This window comes from Anser anser, assembly GCF_964211835.1.
Source record: "Anser anser genome assembly, chromosome: 22".
Lineage (NCBI taxonomy): Eukaryota > Metazoa > Chordata > Aves > Anseriformes > Anatidae > Anser > Anser anser.
Window position 1 is genome coordinate 3295685 of NC_139743.1, and position 19223 is coordinate 3314907.

At 49.9% G+C, this 19223-nt stretch overlaps 1 protein-coding gene across 4 annotated transcripts in view; it reads right to left on the minus strand.

Annotated features, from left to right (window-relative positions):
• Positions 1–19223, minus strand: part of SIK3 (SIK family kinase 3) — an 84280-nt gene that overhangs the window by 14265 nt on the left and 50792 nt on the right. The window contains exons 4-15 of one of the 4 annotated variants that reach the window (XM_083808449.1): positions 16548–16709; positions 10448–10572; positions 9944–10067; positions 8293–8411; positions 7832–7942; positions 7530–7673; positions 7181–7261; positions 6955–7064; positions 5867–6020; positions 5211–5366; positions 4540–4610; positions 727–870 (exon numbers count right to left, since the gene is read on the minus strand). In XM_083808449.1, the coding sequence (XP_083664575.1) occupies positions 727–870; positions 4540–4610; positions 5211–5366; positions 5867–6020; positions 6955–7064; positions 7181–7261; positions 7530–7673; positions 7832–7942; positions 8293–8411; positions 9944–10067; positions 10448–10572; positions 16548–16709 (1501 nt within the window). The remainder of the gene's footprint in view (positions 1–726; positions 871–4539; positions 4611–5210; positions 5367–5866; positions 6021–6954; positions 7065–7180; positions 7262–7529; positions 7674–7831; positions 7943–8292; positions 8412–9943; positions 10068–10447; positions 10573–16547; positions 16710–19223) is intronic. The other 3 variants (XM_083808450.1, XM_083808451.1, XM_083808452.1) reach the window with 3 other exon arrangements.

Sequence of the window (19223 nt, forward strand, 5' to 3'; positions counted from 1 at the left end):
TTAGTGTCTCCGGTTTGCTGCTGTGCCAAGTACCCTGTGTCAAATTAACACCTCTCAATCAGGAATGACCCACCCAAACATTCTGAGTGCGTTAAGATACAATCTGCAGCAGTTCCCTCCTTTCTATTGTGATTTTTATTCCCTCCCAAGGTTCTTTTCCCCACATCATTCCCATCAGGGGTTACAGATCAGAAATAAAATGGCTCTCCAGGAGCTTTGCAAAGAGACTTTGCAGTCTAAACACACAACTCTGGTGCAGAACAGTGAGGTTTTTAAGCCCTGGCATAGACGATTTTTGGTGCAGTCCTGCCCCTGCATCTGACTCTAAAATATTCCATAGAAAACCTGCTACCTACAGCTAACTAGACACCTACCAACACAACAGAGAAAAGCTCTCCTCTAACATGAATAGTTTACTCCCATCCCCTTCAGTGATGGCAGCCCTTCTGGCAAGTCATCTCCAGCCACAAACACGGGACTGGAGGGGAAGAGCCAGCTGATTCCTGCCCCGGCACTGCCCGCATCTGCGGGCATGGAGCCCGTGCCAGTGCAGAACTCCAGCGTCCCCAGGGTGGTCAGACATCTGCCCTGGGGCCTGCTCCTGGTACTTCTTCCTCCTCCTCGCCCCTCCCTGCCAAGCAGGATGTCCTCAGAGCTCCGTTCCCGGTGACATCCGAGCAGGTTTCCTGGCGCAAAGCTGCCCGAACGGCCGGTGCCATTACTCACCGGTGCTGATCGGGTACCAGGTGTGGAGCCCAAGCCCGGGGTCGGAAGGACTGCTGTCCTAGCTGCCTCTGCAAGTCTGGAGGGATTTCAGCTGTAGGGTTGGTCATTGCCAGAGTGTGCCTTTTTGACCTATTTGCCAAGTATCTGCAACAAGCAGGAGCACATTTTATAAGAGACTGATGTGATGATACTCCAAAAACAGGGAGTGTTAGATAATCCAGAGGAAACGTGAAGGAAGAGCGCTTGCTGCAGTGCTCAGGACCGGCTGGGAGCTGCGTGACGCCCAGGGAGAAGCACGCCGCAGACACACTGCCCATGCCTGTCAGATCGCCAGGCCTGCAGTGCTCAGGGGACACCTGCAGCTTCAGCTGCTTGTGTGCTAACACCAGCCTCAGAGGGAGAGAGCAGCCGCTTGCCTTTCCCAGCAGGAAAGCCGCATCTCAGCTCGAGGGGAATGCTGGTTATTCCTTTGGGAATACCAAAATGACCAGCTGCTGTCAGCGTGGATTCACTCCACTACAACAGGCCTGCCTCCTTCTCAAGGCCCTACCGAGCCTCAGGGAAGTCTTTTCATGGAGCCAAGAGACTGGTCATGAGAAACCTCGCAAGACATGGCCGGGGAAGGGGCGCAGAGCAGAGCTGCTGCTCAGCACCCCCTTGCAGGCCGCCCTTTGCACTTCAGACCTGACCTGTCACACCCTGGGCCCAGCGCTCGAGCAGAGGCCAGCTCAGCACAGCACGGGAAGGGCGCGTAAGGGACACCCCACCGGGGATTAAGGGTGAGTAGAGGCTCGGCTGCCTCAGGAGCATGACAAAGTGCACGGCCGAGCGAGGCCTGGTGCCCAGCCCGGTCGCAGGGCGCCATCTAGGCCCTGCTCCGCTCCCCGTGGAGCAGAAATCGCCCAGCGATGAGCAGGGGAAGAGCAGCGAGGGAAGCTGAGCAGCGAGACAGTTCCTTCTCCGGGCCACAGCCCTCGGTGAAAACCCTGGGCTTGCCTCTTGCACCAGAGCCCGGAATCAGTAGTGTAAGCTGAGGTGCCCCCTGCACTGGAATCAAAATCCTGCAGCTCCTCTCCAGCCCCTCTAGGAGCGGGGAGCACGCAGAGCGCAACCCAGAGCCTCCGCTTCGGTAAGGATGTGAGGAACGCTGCGCAGCCCTGACAGCGCCTGCCTGAGCTCGCAGGGACTGGTGGCAACGATGCTCGGAGAGCTAGGGGCACGGGGCCAGAAAAGATAAGGGGTGAAGCACCTACGCAGGGTGCCCTGGTGCCAAGCGCCTGGGCAGCACGCTGCCCGCTCAAGGACAGGCGGGACGAACGCCCGCTTATGAACCCAGCTGTTCCTGCTGCTGAGCCAGGAGCAACGCGGCAGCTGTGGTAACTGTGGCAAAGATCGCTGGGCCAGTGACACAAGGGATACTAAGAGTGGATTCTCACCGTTTTTTAACCCTGCTAAGCCTCCTTGCAGCCGCACCTTCACCTTGTAAAGCAGAGAAGAACAGAAAGCATAAAAGTTGTCTCCTCCAAAATCAGCTTCTGCCAGCTACTACCGACACGGAAGCAGAAGGTAGCAAGTTAACAGGAGGAGGAGCGCTTAGCATCGTGGTAACTTGCCAAAGTCTGTGCCATTAGCTGTTTAAGAATCATTTGATGCAGACAGGGAAAGTTTCCCAAAGAGCTTTACAGTTGTGGTTTGCTAAGATCATTTTATTTCAGACCTCCAGGGAACAATCCAATCATGAGCTCTAACAGTGTTTCGGGTGGAAGAAAGTTTCCCAAAGCTCAAAGGAGATGTGGCTGTTCCCTGGAGCAGAGAAAAGAATACACGCTGCTTTCAAGGTCAGATTAAGAAGGGCAAAAATTATTCGCTGGTGGCTGCATACAGAGTGTTCAGAGCGCTGTTCTGAGAAGCTAAATATTTGCATCCCTCCCTGATGTTATTGCTATTTACCCTTCTCCTCTGATGACTAGTTATGGGTTGCAACATAAGGGGGTGGAGAGCAAGTTAACACACAACCTGGACGGGGCTTTTGCTGGGCCATCTGGTGGAAGAATGTGTGGTCTGAGAGGACAGCACTGCTGAGAATAGTGAAGTGACCTGCAGGGCTAAGGAGACTGCCCTTCAGAGGGATCTGAACACCTCCGCAGCTTGCACCCTACAAAATACTGCACGTGGGTTTTGATATCTTTCCAACTGAGCTAGTTCTTAAACAAGACTTAAGTGAAACCTGAGCTTTTAGAATAGGAGAAGTGAAAATCTGGCCAGGTAAGATGTCCAGGTGCCACCTTGCCAAGTTGCCAAGAATCAGGCTCATTTATCTGATCTGAACTTCCAGAAAGACTGTCTACCGTGTGAGATGTTGTCAGTGGAGATAAAAGTTGCAATTTTGAGGCCTGTAAACAGCTACCTCGGTGGCACATCTGTGTACAGCTGCCAGCACAGAGAATCTTTGTTCCCGAGCCCTGCTAGGGAGGACAGTGCGCAGTTAGGGTACAGCAGCTGAATGGTAACCGACCACAGCCTGCACTGTCTGGAGGTGCGTGCTCTTCACCTGCTCAAAAATACGACTTGGCCTTATTTCTGTCATCATGTTGCCGGGGGCAAGTGGATGAACTGCAGCTCATGAAGCTGGAAAACACAGAGTGAGCACAAAGATGAGGATGGCAAAGAACTAGAGTACAAGGCTATGCAGAAAATACAAGATGTGTTCTGCTGAAGGGCTGCGTCAATTCTAAGGCAGGGTTGGAAGCACGTTCTTTGCCATGGACCAGCCTTGACTTCCTTCTGAGCTCTGGTAGGCAAAAGGAGTATCAGCACACATTCTGCACAATCCGTCACTGCACACACCCACTGTTCAAATCCCCGTGCTCTGAAGCACTGAAATGACAAGAGCTGGCAAAGGCTCTGGGATATGAGCTCTACCCACCCCAGAGCTTCTCTGCCTGCAACCAACCCCTCATCTGAATCCTTCTCCCAAGCATAGCCCCTGAAAAAATGTTGTCTTACTTGAGGTAATGGCCTGTACAAACTCGGGGAAATCCAGAAAACTTTTCAAGTTTGAGGTAAGAAACAGGAGCACTCCATAACCAAACCCAACACATAGTGCACCAGCTGGTTAGGACAGAAGGAACTACACAAAAGCTACCGAGAAAATGTTAGCAAGGACATGGTTAGTGTTTTCATGGATTGAGAGAGTACAAGCACATTCTACCCACTTCCCAGTATGTGTCTGGAGCAGACAAGGAATAGAAGTTTCCAGCCTGATGTCTAACAATCCTTCTCTTATTGGAGCAGACTGTTTTAAGGCCTACTGCTAAAATTAGAAGCCCAGAGGTACCTACATTTCCAGCAAGCTCACTTTGTTTAAGGCATCAGAGTTGGATGTTTACTGCACGTCTTGATACAAAAGCTGCATTTACACCCAAGGCCACAGATGAGCCCTTCCTACCTCCATCACTCAGCAGGGAGGGGTGAATCACTTAGCACTCATTTTGCAGGTTAGTGTGGATTGCATGCTGGTGCACACTAAGCAAAGGAATTTAGCAGTTTCAGAGTTTCTAGAGAACATACTGCTTAAATAGCTTACAGAATTTCAGGGGAAATCCAGTTTTGTAAGCACCTAGTAGCATCAGAGGAGTAATTGCCTACAGTAATCAACACCCACAAGAACAAGAGAAGTGTTAAGCCTTTGCTGTAATCAACACTGTTGCCTGTAATGAGGTTGCTCGTGTTTTAATTCAGCAGCCAGCGGAACACCACAGGGTGAGCCTCTTTGAGGGTAATAAGGGCAAATGTTAGCAGACTGGGGGTTACCTCTGCACAGCTTCCTGATCTGGCTCCCCGTCGGAGCTCTCCTCATCCACAGGAGTGACAGCTGGGACAGCCTGCGGAGAGAAGAGAAACCGTGGGCTCCAGAAGGCAGCCAGCGTGCTCCCATCCGCACAGCAGCCACCTGACCTTCCCAAACAGGCTTTTGCAGAAAGACGTGCCAGCCCCTCTGCAGCACCAAGGGCACTCAGCCAAGAGCCCCTTCCCACCTTCCTTTCCCCATACACTACTGCCTGAGCAAGGCTGCTGCTTCTGGTGCTACCAGGAAAATTCATTGATGTAGATGCAGCAAGGAAGACAGATTGTGCACTAACACCCAAGTCTGACATTTTAATTTTCTAACAGCAAAAGAGCAGAAAAACAACTGTAGTAAGAAGTTCACAAATCCTCCGTCAATTCCAACGAGGAAAATCATCCCAGCTTCTGGCTACAGGACACCACAGAAACTCTCCTATGCGGGGACAGAGCCCCCCACCGCTCCGGAGGCAGGGAGCCTTTTGGAAGCAAGCAGGCACTGCCACTGCTGCGCTTCCACAGAGCGCTACAGCCTGAGCCTACTGCTTGGTCTGCTGTGACCTGGAGGCCGTTATCTCTGCCTCCAGGAGAACGTATTTTTAAACGCACCACCAATTCTGCTCTTTCCTTTGGCTACTTACTGGCGTCATAGTGACAAGTGGAGATGGACCTCGAGGACGTTTCAGCAGTTGCTGTGCGTGTAACTGGATGTTAGCTCCGCCATCTGACGCTCTCCGCCCCAGAGGGCCCATGCCATTCAGCAGCTGCAGGGTGGGGGGCTGCAGCAGGGACTGCTCCTGGGAAGCACATACAGTGCAGTTACCAACCCAGTACCAGATGCTTCTAGAACCCTGGCTTAAGGCCAACGACTGGGACGTTAGGACGAAAGAAGACAAGTCTTCCGGGCTTCAGGAGAAATGAGAAATCATCACCAACATCTCCAAGCTGAAGTGGGGCAGCGAGAAGCAGTGTCAGTGGAAAAGTAGCGTTTAACTCCCTGCTTCCCAGCACTCTTCTTTAGTTACCAGGCAGGCTGCCACCTGCAGCTCCAAAGCCAGGGAGCAGCCCTATCTCTCCCCAACCCATTCAATTTCACATTCCTGTCGCCTTTCATTCGTAGTTTAAGTAACTAACTAGAATCATACCTCAAGCAGCAGCAAGAGTGTAATTCTTGAAGCTTACAGAGTCCAAGGAATTGGCAGATAGAGTGAGAAAGCAAGCGTGAGCACAAATGCACAACCACACGTGAGTTGGTGCGGCACAGAGCGCAGCAGGGAGCACACGCAGCAGGCAGTACCTTGTACTCCAGCTGACCCGTGGGCTGCAGGTTCTGCCTGGGCAGCACGTTGTGCATGAAGTTCACGTTCGGGGTCACCTGCAGGAACAGAGCCTGAGGAGTGACACGAGGGAAGCCAGGCAGGAGCTTCTGCAGATCTTCCATGACTTCCGTCCTGTGCAATCATATTTACAGACAGGTGACTTAGCAATGATGCAAAGGGAACACCCATGGGCTCAGCGCGCTCAGCTTCCCTTCACAAAAAAGCTTTTTACTCCACTGGAAAGTGGTCACAGAAAGTAGCCAGGCCACTTTTCAGTTTTCATTTATCCTTTTTTTTTTTCCCCTCCAGGTTGAGCTTTTTCCAGCACTTGCTCTTTGTATTAACCTTGAAAGCACTTATCACAAAGACTTCAGCTAGGACATGACAGCAGTGCAGCTTAGGCGAAAAATTGGCTTGCACAACAGTCAACACAGCTATAAGCTTACACAGAGCTAATCAGCAAGAAGAGAAGAATCTCATCCTCAGCTCAAATGCTAACCAAGTTGTTCAATGGGACTAGGATATTTTTAATGTTTCATACACTTAAAAAGACACTATGGCTGAAGAGACACCTTGCATTTCTTTCCCCATCTAGCAAAAACTGAGTTTGCAGGAGTAACTCCAAGCCACTCACAGTAGGAGCAGAAAACCAAAGGTTTGATACCAGCTACGATACAGATACATGCATTCATCACCACCTGGTCTGGCTAGAGTAAAGCTGAGGTCTGGAATCAACGGGCATATTGTAAGGTGTAACTCTCAGCCTGGTAAACTGGAGACCACTGCCAACCTGAAAGGTATCAACTCTTGTAATACAACAGAGCCTAGAATTTCCCTTAAGGCAGTAACCTCTGATCTGCCAACGTAACACATGAATAAATCTGTGACATCTCAGAAGGACCAAAGTCACATTCTAGGAGTAAACCTTTACTACAGGCGCACTCACTGTTAATAAGAGATCACAGAAACCTAAAAATAAATAGCCCCAAAGTCTAGCTAAGAAAGGGTTTACAAGTAGGAAGAATGCCCTTAATCCTCCATCAAGGAGGTAGAGCCCAGTACTAACCGTGGGTCAGCTACTCCAACCGTGTGCCTTCTCATCGAGAGGTAACGGACCAGAGCTTCAGGTGATGGCTCTTCCCCTTCATCGCTGTCCAAGTTCATTGTTCCGTCAGTCTGGGCAGAAAAAATATTGGAGATGTTGAAACATAACGTGAGGGTCAATCAATCAAAAGGCTTCAGTGCAAGCCTGGGAAAAGAACTTGCAGGGGTCATCAAGGGGAGCACCTCACCTCCACAATTTGGTTTTCAGGATTGATGAGCTGGACTTGTGGCACATTGATGCTCATGGTATTGCCTGCCTGCTCTGTCTGCTGAGCAGAGGGATCAAGATCAGAAGACATGAAGGTAGCATCTCTTACAACTCCTTTACAAACACCACTAGATTAACACCAAAGATCAGACCTAACCACTTGGGAACAGAGAGATTATGGCACCCTAAGTATACAAAAAGATCTCAGACGAGGAAGATTTTGACACTCGTCAGAACGAGGATGCTTACAAGGAAGTTCAGGTTTAGCAGGTAAGGTTTAGAAGGCCAGCCTTCTAGGGCTAGAAGAACGTTATACAAGCAGGACCTACCTGGATGTTAGCAGAGGTGGGGAAGGTCATGGTCCGTGGTATACTTGGAGATGGTGCAATGCGCAGATTCTTGTGTCTCTTCAGACGGTCGCACAGCAAGCTGTAGATTGCACTGTAGTGATCATAAGCATCAGCTCTCAATGACTAAAAGAAAAGGAGAAAGTGGTCAATCGCTTTCTGTCAAGCAATGAAATAAGCTACATACTGCGCTGAAGTTGCTCAGTTACCAGACGTGATAAACAGCACAGACATTTGCTCTCCGACCAGAAGAGGCAGCACAGAACTACCGGCTGTGGTGTTACCTGAATTGTGCGTTCCTTGTCCAGCCCCATTTCTGCCATTGCTAGCAGCACATCCTCGTTCAGTGGCTCCATCTGCCTCTCAGTCTTCAGGTGCTGACACTCTGCTATCAGCTGCAAGAGCACAGACGCAGACTTCAGTGCTTACGTTCCCAAAGGCACACGGATGAGTCATAATGCTCTACAGCACCAATTCACCAGGCTGCAAGCTGCCATGAGCTTTGAAGGCTGACGGTACAGTAATTCAAAGGGGGAAGAAAATATAAAAGCATACAGAGCTGAAGGCTGATGTGGAAAGCAAGACAAAGGGGACACAAAGTAGAAAGGCAGTACGCCGGCACTTGGAACAAGAGTTCCCAAGCAGCTGAAACACACTCTGTGGCACTACTTGCCCAGAGTCTATTTGCAGTCCTATATGCACTAAGCAAACCCCATTCGCACACCAGCTCGCTTCAGCTTCTCACCCTGTCAAACTCTGCATCAGCCTCTCCAAGCTTCATCCACTTGTGTTTGCAGATCTGCTCCATTGAGAGCCGCTTACTTGGGTCCAAGACCAGCATGTGGCGGATCAGATGTTCACATTCTGCAAGAGAACAGAGCTGTGAGTAACTCGCAGCGAGGGGCACAACTTCCGCAGGCGACAGCCTTGTGCTGCAAGGGCAAAAGGAAAAAAAAGGCCAAGTCTTTCTTTCAGAAGAACATGCTTTTCTGTAGGAAGTCATACACAACAAAAATACCGCTTCTCCTCCTGCACTTCGTACCCGTTCAGTCCTCAGTGCGCCACTTGCTGCAGACATTTGATGCTACCTGCAGGCAACCGTTGGGACAAGGAACACGGCCCCTTCCAGACAGAACCAAAGGCTGATGCTCAAAGTTAATGGGGCCACATTTGACACTGAATACCCACAGCCCTCTGGCTAAGCACTGATCTAAATCAGATGACACAGGAATGAAAGTCTCTCTCAAGACACCTCAATAGCTGCTGCCACCCTGACACGGGAGCATCTCCCGTTTTCAAGCTACCAAGGGCAACGGTGGCACTGGCTCCCAGCGCCGAGCTTCCAGCGCTACCGCAGCTCCTATGGGTGAGAATATCCTCAGTCAAGGAATATTTTCAATGGTCTTCCAAAACTGATCTGAAACTACCTTTGGAGCAAGGTTTTCCTGCCAATACAGCTGTAAATCAGTATGCCCCTGTCACACTTCCAAAATCTCACGTAGGATTTCCCCATGCTAGGGAGGAGGCTGGCCAGGCCACGGTGCCCTTGTGCTGTTTGCCGGCGCCCCTAGGTGGCACGCTGTCACCCTGTCCCTGCCCGCCTTGCTGGCATGGGCCGGGGACCCAACTGGCTCTTTGGGGTTGAAGAACAAACCACAGCAGCCATGGCTCAGGCTGCCAGCACGGTGCTCCTAAGGCTTACTGCAGGCACACCTCTCCCAGGCAGCTCCCGCAGAACCGTGTGTGGCACCGCCACTTGAGCCAAGCTTGGAGCGTGCAAGTGTGGTGAGACGTTCAGCTTGGAACCAGGAAAGCGGGCCTTCGACCCCCATTTCCACTTAAAGGTACCATAAAATACGAGCTGCTCTTAAGCAAAGCTGATTTTACCCAAGAATTAAGCACACTTTTCAGAAACAGGATTTATTACTTAAGTATTCCAAAACACTTTTGCAGAAACAGGACATGGACATTAACTTGTGGTGGGGCTACTGCTGGAAATTAATGTGCCATAATGCTGTAAAAAGCCTCGTCTAAAGCAGATATAGTGAAAGCCTCCATATTCCTACATCACTAGTCCATTTTTAGCTTTCACACTTCCCAGAATTTAGTAAGTGTATCTTTGCTAACGTTTTGCTATAGTTTGCAATTATGTATACAAGAAAGCAGATTATTTTTAGGTAAGAATATTTGGGTTTCTAAATTCTAGATTCAGAACTCATTTTAGCTTCTGTTACAAACTGCTATCCAGCAGATAAGGTTCCTGGCACATCACTCACCCACCACACAAATCAAATGGTTTATTAAAATTTAAGTGTTTCAAGGGGTCTGTGAGCAGAGATGTGACCAGAGCCCTGCCCGGCGCTGCAGGCAGACTGCGGAGCGTGTGTGTGCCTCACCTGTGGACATGAAAAATGGAATGCGAAACTTCCCGCTGAGCACCCTTGCGCGCAGATTCTGCAGCGTGCTCCCGTCGAAGGGCAGAGCGCCGCAGACCAGCACGTACAGCACCACACCGAGACTCTGCATCCAAACCCAAGGTCACGTCAGCAACAGAGGGAGAGACCGAGAGAGGTTGTGGTTAATAGCAGTAAACGTTGTTTAAATAAAATAGAAAACAAGAAAGAGCAAATCCTTGGAAAGGACCTCGTGATGTCTCAGTCCCAGGCCAGCCTCATTTCTCTCCTTCAGGCTTAATTTAGACTTTCTTCCAAGCCTCAGAAGCCAATGGCTAACCCAGCCGACAGCCCAAGCCTGCCCACGGCAGCCCTGCACCACCACGGTGCCTGCGTGCCCGGATCAACGCAGCGTCAGCAGGCTGAGCACCGCTGCGACGGCAAGCATCAAAACCAAACTGAGCAAAACCAAAATCAAAGTAAAAGAGAAGGAGGTTCACTGCATACCCAAATGTCAACCTTTGGCCCATCGTATTCCTTTCCTTCAAAGAGCTCTGGAGCGGCATAGGGAGGACTTCCACACCAGGTTTTAAGCAGCTGGCCGGGTGTGAAGATGTTACTGAATCCAAAATCTGAAAGAGTAACGAGAGCTGGTTAGTGCAGTATGATCCACCTCAACTGTCACGAACAAATGGTACTGAAATAATTCGCTGTGTCTAGTGAAGTCCCACAGAACTCCACAATGGATAACTGATATTGAGACACCAGAAAAATAAAGAGTGCAAAAGAGGCACCTGGAACAGTGTGCAAATTTCTTTCCTCCACACGGAGAGAACAGACAACCAAATATCAACAGCTGCTTGTCCACTTCATATGAAAACTCGCCCCATTTAAACAACCTGCTGCAAAATACCCCAGCTTGGGCCTGCTCCACACACTCTAACTATACTGCTTTTCTGTAAGAACACAGATCTGAAGCTTGCTCTCCACTTTTCAGACACGTGATTTCCGAGCTGGAGTCAATAAACAGCAATCAGACCAGCCAGGGATGCTCAAAGTCGGGTGAAGGGTTTGGAATGAGGTTTCCAACTTATATTCGAGGGACCACACACACGTCTGTGTGTTAATTTCCAACCTTCAGCTCTCTGATGACAAGTTTCACAACTTCAGTAGAATCAGGGCAGCTGCCAGCAAAGACAGAACGCGTACAAAGGGGAAAAAACATGCAATTTTTAAAATTCGTTTTCCAGAAAGCACCACATGAACTGAAATCTTCAGTTGCAGAAGGCATCTCTACAAACCTCGTCAAATCCTTCACCCACAGCAAAGAATAAATCCTGAACGAGAAGTTAAAAGAAAGGTCTTAACTTTATGGGCAGTCAACCATCAGCTTACGCGGGCACTAACGGCATTCCCTAATTAATCTGCCGCCCCTGAATACAGCTGAGAGCTGCGCTAGAGAGAGCAAAGGAACAGATGTCTGGGTTTAAGAGAAGTGAGCTTCTTCTTATAAAATAAAAGGAATCCCCATTAACCATTTCTTTTTTTCTTTTCCTTTTTTTTTTTTTGACTCATTTGATCAAAAGCAAACCCAGAGTGAGATGGAGGGTTCCAGGTCCCATGACAGGGTGTCCTTGGGAGCAATTCCTATCAGGAGCGGCACCGCAGCAGTTATTTGCAAACGGCTTTGCCTATTTTTCTGCTAGACTTGTGCCAGCAGGAAGGTGAGTGACATTAATGCACGTGGACAGGGACCCCCGGCCACAAGGACATTTTTCACAACATTTGCACGAGCAGCAGATCCTCACGGCAGGCCTGGGCGAGAAATGCTGGAAAAACCAAAGGCAGCCAGAAATACGCAGTTTGCAAATTCAAACCGATTAAACCAAAAAACATCGTGGAAAAATAGACAGTACGGCTGCGGAAAGTAAAACTTTTAGGAAAAACTTCATTTTAATTTTTACTCCATCGCTGTTCCCAACTGCAGCGCATCTGGGATAACGCGAGCTGACCCAGCCCCTACCTGTCACTGGAGCATGAGATCCCAAAGCTCTCCAGGAGAATTTGACTGAAAACGCAGATTTTAATACAGGCATGCAAATGGCAAAAAAATATTTGACATGCAAAACACAAGTTTTTCCCCCTTATTTTGTGAAAGAAATAAACATTCATCTCGAACATCCACCTTAATTTTATCTGCCTATTTCTCCCTACAGTCTTTGTCCCTGCTTCAGAAGCTGAGGAGCTCGGCACGCGCCCTTCGGCCACCAGTGAAGGTTTGGTTTCCTAGACCACGTAAAACTGCAAGTCTGACCCGGAACGTTTGCAGTTACCCCGCTGAAAGGGAACCAGGTGTCAGCTTTTGGACAGAACCCCCCAGCCCTTGGCAGCAGTGCCCGGAGCTTCCCCCCAGCTCCCGAGCCAGCAAACCCGGCTGGCTTCCCACCAACACCCCGAGCAGCCACTTGGTGCTCCTGCGCACAACCTCCGCTGCCTCGCAGGATTTCCGTGACCTGATTTCAGGGGACTGTGCTCTTCTCCTTCAAAGAGCTGCAGCACTCGGCAAACCACCTCGGCGCAGCTCGGCACAGCGGGGCGCAGCTCGCACAACCGTCTGAGCTGCGTTTTGGGAACCACCTGCATCGCTGAAGCAGCAAACACGTCCCGTCGTCTTCCCAAGCCCATGGCTGTATGGAAATGTTAAGAGGTCCGGCAGGCCTGCAGCTCTTCGGAGCCGCCAGCATGCTGTCCAGGGACGGGACAGGACAGGAATTGGCATTTTGCTGCTCTAGAATTTAGAGATGGGAACTGCACAGATGCAACGGGCAAAAGTTTCGCTGAAAGAAAAAATGTTTGTACCTATGTGAGCACCAGCACAGGGAAAAAAACTGCACGGGGAAGGCTGAAAGGGCGGACGCTGCAAGCTGCTCGAGCAGCAGCCCCTGGCAGCACCGGCACTCACCCACTGCTGCCCTGGCTGCGGGATGGAAAGCCTGCGGCTGGAGGGGGCTGCAGCTTCCCCCCATGCTCCGGGGCTCAAGCGGAGCCAGCAGGGTCACCCCCACAGAGCTCGAGGCTGGAATCCCTTTTCTAGAGGCCACCGGTGCTTAAGGAACTGAGGCCAAGCATGGGGAAAGGAGACTTGAAAAGCTCCCCTTGCCCACCAAGTCAGTGGGGGGAATTTGAAACTCGAAAGCAACAGGAAAAAAAAAAAACACATAAAAAGCTAAAGCAAAAAAAAAACCAACACCCCATGATTGAAATAAATTTTCTTAAATACTACAACTCATCCCAGCCCAAGCAAGGACACACAAATTCACCAGGGAGCAACCAGGTCCCATCCCACAAACAGCCGCAAAGGGAAAGGGGAGTTTTTGAAGGACAAACTAAAACTCATGATGCTGCCGTACAGGGAAAATACCTCAAAACCCTCTCTCTGCACTACAAAGAAGTGGGTCCAGTCGTCCAGTCCCTCATGCTTCGCCAGAGCAGAGCTTCAGGGAGCTGACATTAGGCTGTACGACGGGGACTTCTATCCTCCGAAGGCGAAGGAGCGAGCAGGCTCTTGCAAATGAATGCAAAGCAATGCATAGATCGGATTCCTGCCTGAAATCATACCCCAGGAAGGCCTGCGTGTTTAGCAATAATCGCAACTCCTGGCTGAACCCTCGGACTGGGAGCACGAGCGAGCACAGTGCCAGCAGCTACTGACTCAGCCTGGGAGAAGGTACGCGGGGAGAAGGCATCCATGGGAAAAGTGAGAACCAGGGTAACAGCACTCGTACCTTACTGCTCAGGGAAAAACAGCACGGTTACGGTCAACAAAAAAGCACACTTGTAGTTACCACCAAGCGGAAATAGCAGCACTAACCCACTTCTAATTGCAAGTGTTAATTACTGAACTCACACCAAGTAACGCAAAGCTGCAAATGCAGGTCAGAAAGACCGACAGAAGTGCTAGAAAATCTGCACTGGTGGCGAGCTGAAAGGTAAAACTCCAACAGCTGCTGGAATTACGCAAGCTGCTGAAGATTTTACATCTACGTATCGGAACCACATGGCTCCAGTCCCACAGTTGTGCTCCGGGTGCTTGAGGTGATACGCTGGCCCCCTGTGGGCTCTCTGGATTCCTGCTGCTCGACAGAAAACAAGCGACCAGGATTTGCCAAATGGAGCCTTCAGAAGGCACGCTCGGGGCTCAGCTGATGGAAGCTACGGACGTATTAAGTGCATTAGGGAAGAGGTTTGAGTTAGGCAGCGTAACAGGCTTGGCAGCGAAGGTTTTGCTGCTCCTTCGCCCTGTCTGACAGGGCTCTGAGCATGCCTGCAGTATTTATCCTGGGAGGTCCAGAGTGAAAGCGATCGGTTGCTATTGCTTATTTTTTTTTTTTTCTCCTGAAACAATGGAAGAACTGGTGTCAAGTTGTAATTGATGAGTTATAGGGACCAAACTTAATACTCGGAAAATCCTATACCATAAATCAGCTTTTCCAGGCTACTTTTCAAATCACTGCTACAGCCTCCTGCCAAGTAAAACACTACCATCACCAGGGTGGGAAATACCTTCTGGAGGCTGTGCTGGGAACAGCCTTGGAAGGAAAATAGTTTCCACCTCCCCTAGATAAAGAGTCTCCACAAGTTTCAGACATTCAATGAGCTTGTCAGTGTGCTCGCGGACACTTCTTTAAGAAACCCAGCTGCACTCCAGTTTCTTCCTGGGTTAATTTTCAAGTTTTTCTTCTCTCCGGTTTTATTTCCCCTCCACCCCACACACACGGGTTAGATTGTACCCCTTGAACACATGATGTACCCCTTGAACACATGACGGCCTCAAATCGTCAGCGCATCTGCCTGCACAAAACAGACACCAGCAAGCGCTGCCCAAAAAGACTTCCCGTGCAACCCCTCCGGTAGGAGCTCTGCCTCTCATTGCCCAGTACGGTGGATGCCAGCAGGCAATGGCTGTTGCCTCCTTCAGCATGGAAGCTCTTATCCAACGCAGGGAACGAGTCTTGCTGCCTGGCAAAACCAAGCCATTTTCTCCACGCTGTCAGTGTGTTTCTCTTCAGCGACTGTAGGCAGCCCAGCCCTGGGAAGCGTGCGCTCTCAGGCTGTCAGCTGGCCAAGAGAGGCACTCGCAGCGCAAGGCAGCACAGATTTCGCTTAAAACATAGGAAACGTTAGAAACCACTCAAGTACTTAACAGCGACACGCCTCTTGCTCAGCTTCTGCTCCCGGAACAGCGAAGCACAGGTTAGTGTCCTTGCACCGAAACAAAGCAGGACGGGGCTATCAAGTGGGCAGGGGGAGATTCATAGAAATCCTTCGCTCCTTTCCCTTCCCTCCCATTCTTTCCTCAAAAAGCGAGGATGAAAAAAAAACACAAAGTAATAAAGGAAAAATCATGAGAGATACTACTGTGTGTGTGTTCCATACCATGATTTAAGTTTCCATAAGCTAAAATCTGAGGTTCAAAAAGGAAGGTGAGGAACCTCCTGGTAGATATAAACAAGACTTTCCAGGAAATAAATATGTACATCCTGAGATATAAGCTCCCTAAAGAGTTTAAGTTAATGCATCAGTATTAACATTGCTCTCAGACTGAAGAGTTTTGCAGCAAGTTAGTCTTAGGCACTTTTTTTAATTCAAGTTACAAACCCTTGTAAAAGCTGACAAGCTCTCCAGGGAAGCCTGTTAAGATGGGGAGGAGATAAAGCGCTTTCCAAAAAACACTCTGGTATGCATTAGGCTACAGCAGAATTCAATGGTAGGTATTGGCTGTTCCAGAGCAAAAGCCCATGAAATGGGATGACCAGGGCAGTATTAAATCCTCTTGTTTCAATCAGTTAGTACTTAATCCAACAAAGCGAAATGAAGTCTAGGTAGTGCACCACAGAGCTCAACAGCCCAGGCTCGTTCCTCATGTACAGGAGGAACACAGGCACGCAGACGCGGTAGGTCAGCAAACAAACTGCCCCAGGTGCGAGCTCTCTGGAGGGGCAGTTAGTAGCAGAAGAAACCTACTGTCCAGCAAAACACCGGGAACAGACTGAAAGGGCCTGGTTTTTACCAACTTCAGCTTCTGCCCCTGCGACGAATAAAATACCGAAAGCACTGGGGCTATTCTCTTGCCCTGCCAGAGCAAGATAGTGAAATTATTCCAAGACTGCTTTTCCTCCTTCGCTTATAATACCAAAAATTGTCATCTGTAGTTTTCCCTTCTTCTTCTCTCACCTGGTCTGACCTGCTTCGAAGAAATCCTAAACTGGCAGCAGGACTCAGAACAAGGTCAACTTCTTTATTCTTTGCCTTGCCCATTACTCAGTGTTATGGGACCCTGCAATATCTATAGCTGCATATTTGCCTACGAAGCCAAACCAGCATTTTTTTTTCTTTGATTTTATTTTGCACTACTTGAAGGGAGATATAAATCTCCTGGCTACAACCTGCCAGTTTCAGCTCTGGGCAGCAGGCCACACAGAAATCCAAAGCTTCCTTTAGCTGCACTGCGTTTCCTCCTTTCTGAATACCTGGAAGCAGCCAATGCCTACATTTATTAACTTCTGAAAGCAGCTGCCTTCCTCCCACACCGCTAGTCTTAGCTCACCTGCTATTTTGATGTTGAGGTTAGCATCCAGAAGTAGGTTTTCTGCCTTGAGATCTCTGTGAACGATATTACGACAGTGGCAGAAGTTGACGGCGGCCACTATTTGTTTGAACTTTCTCCGAGCTTCCTTCTCCGCCATGCGTCCGTGGGCCACCAGGTGATCTGTGGGGGACAGAGCGAAGGAGGGCGGTTAGTCACACCCCACAGGGAGCACCCGGGGCGAGAGCCAGCCTAAATACTCCTCACACACACAGGCCCCCATTAGAACGCTGCAGCTCAGTACCAAAGCTGCTTCAGGAGCTTTTTTTTTTTTTTTTTTATTTTACTTCTGCAACGCAACAAAGAAAATTGTCCCACACACTCAAAATATGCGCAGGTATTCCCAGTTTCTGGGTATTTGCTACGGTTTGGGTGCAAAAGTGTATTTGTAATATTCGACACGCTTTAGTATAAAACTGGAGCTTACTTCTGTAAGGAAGTCTGAGCGCTCTGAAGTACTTTGCTGAAGTTATGCTCTCACTCAAAGGCAGGGCCTGTGGCCAGAGAGGCTTCCTTTGGAAGCTACCATTGCAAACAGGGACAGAAAGAGTCTCCAGCTGACCCGGAGATCACACAGGGAGGTATCCAACAGCAAGCAGACTTCAATTAATCCACTTAGAACATGAAAGCACCAGACTTGCAAAAGCCACTAATCATACTAGCTGGTAAGTTAGGTAAACAGGGAGGAGACAGGCAGTAAAACATGTCAGAAAGGAAGCGAAAACACCTCGAGCCTCATCACAAGAGGCAACCAAACTCTACCAGGGAAAGTGTACAAGCCAAAGGAACTGGCAGGGAGTTAGGAAACGATTATTGCCCTTTCTTACTATCTACCATGTAAGCAAATCTGGTTACACCTGATGTTGCATGATAGAAGATACGGCTAGGAATAGTGGTTTCCAAGTTCACGAAGTTGAAGACAATGCTACAAAAGGAACAGGAGAAACCTGTGAAGTGCTCTGGAGCCCGCAGCAACCACACGCCCCGGCCCCCACGTGGGACCAGGGGCTGGAGAAACTCGGGAAGAGCTTCCCAAAGCCAGGCCACAGCCAGCGACCCAGCGCAACGATGCTCCCAGAACAAACCGAAGACAAAACGTAAGGAATGGATGCCCAGCATTATCTCCTCGCCCACTTCAAGGGAGCACTACTCCTCACATTGGTCACTGCTGACCTCCGCCAACTTCCAGCCCGAAACAGGCCGAAGAGATCCGTTTCACTCCACAAACTCCATTTCAACTGGAGGGCTCGATGAAGATATCTGCTCTTGAAAATAATAAAAATAAATCACTTCTGAAGGTTTCTCATCAGGTGGCTGTGTTCTTCCCAGCCACCCATTAATTAAAATACCTGCGACATAATTGACTTGCAGTAAATACTAATTACCGAGACATGAAAGCAGGTCTGCCTGCTTCTGACTGAACGGCAACCTGCTCCTCCACGTCTCACTGCGGACGTTGTGCAACAGAGCGAAGGTGTTTCTCAAAAACTTGTCAATCACATTTTATTCACCGGATAAACTTACTCCATGGGCAAATCCGAACCGGGCTGGGGAAGGGCACCCAGCACCAATTCCAACATAACTCTTAGTAAATTCTGCTATTACTAGCAAGTGAATTACATCGTCCAGTCCCGAATTATCTCACCCAGTCCCGCCGCGTTTCACTAAGCCCTTCCCAGGGCCACGCACCTTTCACTCAGAAGGGCCGTGGCAGCGATGAGCAGAGCTAAGGGCCCACTCCAACGCGAGCATCGCTGCTGATTGACAGAGAGCAGCCCGGCTCCTGAACGGGCCGAGGTCATTCACATTTTGAATGCTCTCGAATCTGGGAACGCAGCCTGCGGATGTAGTAAGCGCTCTTAAACCAAGAGCAAAGTTCCAATCTCTCGACGTTTCTGAAAACATTTAAAGAGTTCCTCCTGCAGGCAAGAAATCAAATCCAGCTACTGCAGCAGGCACGTTTCTGCGAGGCTCTCAGAAGCTTCTTTTACCCAGCCCAGGCTCAAACACAAACTGAAAACACTCCAGAAGCACAGAAGTACACAATTTGGGTCACTCGGACACACTTCACAGCCCAGGAAGGAAAAGACTTCGACGCTCCTACTTCAGCCCTGATACGTAGCGAAGAGCCAAGCCAGGTTCTCAAACTGCTGATCGACAGCCCTGCAGGGAGGCGCCCTCTCCGAAGGGATCACAAACCCCTCTGCTCCTGGCCCCGCTGTGGATCTCACTCTGCCGCCGGCTCCCCCTTCCCCGTGGCTCCGGGCCCGGCCTCGCAGGGACACAGGGATGGGGCCACTCGGTGCCACGGCCTTCAGGCACACGCTCAGGCAGAAAATGCTGCTTCCCCTTCCTTTAGTCGTGCTCAGGCTGCAAAAAACTCTTTTAGGTTAGGAGTGAAATTTCACATTTATCGAAGAGATGCGGAGCGAAGGCCCGTCCCCGCGCCCCGCACGTAGGCGCAGCACTTGGAGAAGGCTGACATTTCTGCACAAGCTCCAGAGGAAGGGTAGGAACAATGAAGCTACAGAATGCTCCACATACCACCAAGGGCAACTGTATGCCAAAATTAACTATTGCGAGCTTAGTCTGCATAAACCTCTCCTGCAGAGAGGCTCCGGCGATGACCCAGCTGGG